Source organism: Alexandromys fortis, unplaced genomic scaffold (assembly GCF_014885135.2).
Source record: "Alexandromys fortis isolate MF-2015 unplaced genomic scaffold, M_Fortis_MF-2015_v1.1 scaffold_31, whole genome shotgun sequence".
NCBI classification, from domain to species: Eukaryota; Metazoa; Chordata; class Mammalia; order Rodentia; family Cricetidae; genus Alexandromys; species Alexandromys fortis.
This window is the reverse complement of record NW_026067974.1, coordinates 6555593-6560586: the sequence shown is the minus strand read 5'-3', so window position 1 is coordinate 6560586 and position 4994 is coordinate 6555593. Positions and strand designations below refer to the sequence as shown.

Below are 4994 nucleotides of genomic sequence, written 5' to 3'. Positions count from 1 at the left end.
CCCCCCCCCCCCCCCCCCCCGTTTCCAAGGCAAGACAGAGGAAGCCACCAGCCAGGACCTTTCTTTTCCCTCTGGAGAAGAGATTGTTCAAGACGTGGGACTAGAAGGTGTGAGAGTTTTGTACCAGTCTGGTTAACCCAGTGCCCAGATCCAGAAACTGGCAGTCATTTCTTCTAAGTCTTGTTGCACATCCTTTCTGCGTTACAAGCTAGAATATATCCCAGAGGGCACAGCTTTAGTGTTGAGTCTCTCTCAAGTCTCGGTCCTTTGGAGCTTAGGGGAGCAGCTAAGGAAATTATGCTTCAGGCCCCAAGCTAGGGCAGAAATGAGGGCAGGATACAACAGACTCCAGTCCCTGATGCCACCAGATCTTGTCTACCGGGTACTCTTCTCGGAGTGACACGTTATAGAGAAGGGAGGACGCCACAAGAGGTGCAGGGTTGAACTAATGCCGATACCTGGCCTTGGGCCACACTAGATCCCCGGTTCCAGGGTACAGAGGGGCTCACCCAACACACCGGTTAATTCCGACGGCCTCTCCTCTTCCCAGAGGCCCTCTGTTCCAGCTGGCAAGCCTCAGGGTCACTCGCTCTGTAGTTCACCACCCGTAAAGTCTCCCACGTGACCCACGATCTACCGGGCACCCGGGACCCATAAGCCTTGAAGTTGCTTTCTGGCTTATTATAGACTCCTGATTGGTTTCCTGTTTGTGAAACTCCTCGGCCCTCCATTCTTAGCCGGGTGATGCTTGCGGGGAGGCCTTGTATCGTACTGCAGAGCGAGATTTGGGATCCCCGAAAACAAAAGCAAAGAGAAACAGGGGTGGTTCTTCCAGGGCGGGATTGGAGGACTGCCGTTCCCACGCGAAGGTGGCCCTGGACGCGGAGTCGCCACTTCCCGGCCTCTCCTCGCCCCGCCCCGCCCCGCCCCGCGGGGACCCAGTCCTCCTCACCCCATAGGCAGAGCGACCCTCCCGCCTCCTCGCCGTTTTCTTCTTCTTTAGCCCCCGCCTTTTCACTTTCAAAGTTTATTCCGGGCCGGGACCTGCGGCGGAAGAGAGCCATGACTGTCTACCTCGGGATGCTGCTCCTCGGGAGGCTGTATATCGCGAGCCTGGGGGCGCAGGGGGCCCGGACGCTGTTCTCTCGGCCTTGGCAGAACTCGAAATGGCACTGTGTCCGCCCTCTCAGGTACCCCGAGCAGCTCCCCGAAAAGAGAGGGGGCTGGGCGGTCCCGAGGAGGAGGGAACTTGGGAGTTCTGCAGAGCTTGGCAGGGATTGACCCCACTCTGGGTGGCCCTTACTTACACTACCCTACCACCTAGGCAAAGGGAATAGTGGGCCCGGCTGGGGTCTGGGACTGCTGCTGATAACTGCAGTAGTCCTAGACTAAGTTCAAATTCTAAATCAGGATTCTGTATGCGTCCCGTATAGCACACAAAGCCAGGACTTTTAATAGTACACCCAAGGAACATGCTGAGAGCTGCCAGGACACTCTTAGCTGTATCCGCTTCAGTGAAAAACTTGGGACTGTTTAGGAGGGCACTGAGTATAGCAGTGCCTTCTTTTCTCTGTTTTCTTTTCTTTCTTTTTTCTTTTTCAAGACAAGGTTTCTGTGTGTAGCCCTGGCTATCCTGGAACCCTCTCTGTAGACCAGGCTGGCCTCGAATTCACAGCGATCCGCCTGCCTCTTCTGCCCGGCTTCTTCCCTCTGTTTTTAATCATTGCCACATACTTCTGGGTCTGTTTTCATCAGTCCTCTATGCAAGTGCCGGGAAGGGGGTTGGCAGGAGAGGGCTGATTGAATAAAGCTAATGTGGCCAGGCACTTCAGGGACAGATTGCCGTGGGAAAAGCCAAGGTTGGGAGAGCTGCCTGTGCCAAAAGGTTTAGTGGTGGTTCTTCAGCATCCAGCAGGGGTAAGGCCTGCACATACCTGAACATGCTCTGACACACAATTTGGCCAGCTAGCAAGCCTGTTGTCCATACTATTCCGACTCTGGGTGTGGGCAGGAGAAGTGGAGACTCAGTCAAGAGAGGGATATATCTCTGCAAAATAGGTTTAAAAGACACTACTAAGGCCATGAGGCAGAGGCAGGCAGATCTCTGAGTTTGAGGCCAGCCTGGTCTACAGAGCTAGTTCCAGAACCACCAGGGCTACTACACAAAGAAGCCTTGTCTCCAACTCCCTGCCCCCAATAAAAGAGAGATTCCTGAGAAGGAGTTGGACAGATAAGTTGGAAGATGCCTTTTTGACAGGAACTTTCAGATTACGACCTTCTGAAAACTAAGAAGCAAGCAGTGGGGTGTGTGTGTGTGTGTGTGTGTGTGTGTGTGTGTGTGAGAGAGAGAGAGAGAGAGAGAGAGAGAGAGAGAGAGAGAGAGAGATATGCATGCTAAATAGGCACTCTCGCACTATTTAGCCCAACCCCTGTGAAACCCTTTAACATCTCTCTGCCTCATTTCCTCAGGAGACCTAGGGGATTTTTACAGCTGGGTAGTGAAATGGGGCCCACTGGAGGGATGGTTCTCCCACCTCTCCTCTCTATTGTCTCCCTAGGCTAACTTGACCCTTCCCCGTCCCTAGTTGACCTGTCTTACCTTTGAACTCCTGAGTATCCCTGCAAGCTGTGAGGACTCTGAAAAGTGACTCCCCAAAGTACATATAGTTGTTGCTACTAAATCAGATCCAGTGTTACATAACTGCGCTTTGATGTGTGTGTGTGTGTGTGTGTGTGTGTGTGTGGTTCATGTGGACGTGTATGTACATACCGGTGCACATGTGTGTTCAAAGTGCAGGCAAAGGCGACTGCTCATTGCCGGGTGCTCTCCTCTCTCTACCTCACTGTTTCGAGCTTAGGGTCTTTGACTGAGCCTGGAGCTCTCTGATTTGGCGAGGCTGGCTAGCCAATGCCTTCTAGGGCTCTTTCCTTCTCTGTCCCCCTCTGCCTAGCACTGAGAGGTTACCGATGACTGAGCCACTGTGCCCAGCTTTTGTGCGAGTGCAGGCGATCCGAACTCAGTTCCTTCTGCCTACACAGCTTACACTTTGCTGACTGAACCATTTCCATAGTCCCAACATTCCTGACCGCTGACATTTTCCTGTGTAAACAAAGCAGGTCACTTACTTGCCTCAGGCCTGTGACCTCTGAGGCTTTCTGTGACAGGACTCAGAGAAACTGTGTCCAGAAGAGACCTATTTATCCAAGAGAAGGGGAAAAAAAAGATTTTCTGCGCATTGGTTCCAATTTCTTCCCCTTCCTCTCATATCATCCTTCTTTGCTCTCTGTGGGCACTTTTGTGTGGTTTGTCCCCTATTCTCCCCTGCAGAAGCCTCCCCTCAGCCATCTCAAATATTCAGCCCACATCTCTCTCGGGGCATTGCGTCCCTGTGCCTAGCACCCCGGCCACAGCACTCAGACTGGAACAACTGGTGCTGGGACGAAGGGAACCAAAGGGGAGCGACAGTTCGATGGTGTTCCAGGCATGATGGTGTGTGTGGGAAACTGTTGTTCCCTCCCTCTCTCTCTGATGAGGTTAGAGGCAGGCTTTGCTGCTACCCAGCACACCAGGTCACTCACCCCAGGTCCTTATTTGGCTTGTGTTTGTGTTTTGGGGGCAGGGTCTTAGTGTTTAACCCAGGCTGACCTGCTACTTGAAGCCATCAATCTTCCTGCCTCAGCCTTGGGAGGCCTGTGTCATCATGCCCCGGTCAGGTTGCTGGTTTTGCTGAACAGGAAAGAACAAGAATTTGAAGCAAGCTTGTCTTGGCTGCTCTACATGGATACAGCTGGATCCTCTACCCAGGCACGTGCTACCTAAGTAACATGTTACTTAGGGTGGTTAGTTTGTTGCTAATGAATGCTTACCTGCAGGCTGGCTGTGGGTGGAACCGCAGAAGCTTGCAGTTACTTTCTGCCTTTCCTTTGAGGTGCAGCTGACCCTGGATAGCTAAGATTTAGACTCGATTGGACCTTTGCAGTCCCATCAAAAGGCAGGAGTATTGAACCAGCCCCCATCCCTGACCCCAACCCTGACTGACCCTTGACAGCTGGGGCTCTGCACAGTGGCCTCAAGGGGAAAGTCTGCAGCATGGAAGCCTGAACCTTAAGTGATTCAGGCTTTGGAAATGTCTCCCATCATCTCTTTTCTTCCTTCTCCCTCCCTCCCTCCTTCCCTCCCTCCCTCCCCCCTCTCCCATCATCTCTTTTCTTCCTTCTCCCTCCCTCCCTCCTTCCCTCCCTCCCTCCCCCCTCCCTTCCTTCTTTTTATTGGCAGTAACAGGAATCAAACACAGAATCTTGTACATGTTATGCAAATGGCATCCTCTGTCCACTTATTTTTTAGGGAGAGTTTGTTATCTTCAAATAACAATTGTCCATATACTTTCCCTTTGTACCCATAAACGCACTTCTACCAGCCGTTTCATTCAGGATGCTGAAAGTGAGTGTTCCACCAATCGAGTACTGTGTTCTAAGTCTTTATTGCAGCTCTGACTCCTATGGAGTTCTTTGTAGGTTGTAGGTTCCTTTAAGGGAGGTTATATTGAGAGATCATAGGACTTTATGGTATAATTACATATGGTAAATTGCATAGATCTTAAATGTACTGCTCAGTGAATTTTAATGGTTTGTTTTCTATTGCTATAACTGAACGTCAGAGAACAGAGCAATTTGTAAGCCTCCCTTCAGAGGTTCATTTAGCTCAGAGTTCTGAAGGATCATGGGAGTCCAAGAACCTGGTGCCACTAGCATCTGCTTGGCACTGGTGAGGGCCATCCTGCTGGGTCATGACATGGCCCAGGGCATCACGTGGTGAGACCCTGAACACATGCCAGGGAGAGTCCTTTCAAATAAAGCTACACTCCCTCTATAACCCATTAATCCACAAAAGCAGGACTCCATTTTCAAGTGCAGAGGCTTCATGATCCAAAGGTTACATCCTCTCTCTCTCTCTCTCTCTCTCTCTCTCTCTCTCTCTCTCTCTCTCTCTCTCT

The 4994-nt window shown here is 51.4% G+C and overlaps 1 protein-coding gene and 1 long non-coding RNA gene across 4 annotated transcripts in view; one reads left to right on the top strand and one right to left on the bottom strand.

The window, feature by feature from the left end:
* LOC126510506 (uncharacterized) overlaps positions 1–608 on the bottom strand; it is a 23813-nt gene extending 23205 nt beyond the window's left edge. Inside the window, exon 1 of the long non-coding RNA XR_007594421.1 lies at positions 519–608. This is a non-coding gene — a long non-coding RNA (uncharacterized lncRNA). The remainder of the gene's footprint in view (positions 1–518) is intronic.
* Positions 1–4994, top strand: part of Acsf2 (acyl-CoA synthetase family member 2) — a 55469-nt gene that overhangs the window by 14142 nt on the left and 36333 nt on the right. The window contains exon 1 of one of the 3 annotated variants that reach the window (XM_050157068.1): positions 730–1190. The exons of the other annotated variants lie outside the window; for them this stretch is intronic. Coding sequence (XP_050013025.1) covers positions 745–1190 — 446 coding nt within the window. The 5' untranslated portion in view covers positions 730–744. Of the gene's footprint in view, positions 1–729; positions 1191–4994 lie in introns of those variants that run through there. 3 annotated transcript variants of the gene reach the window in all.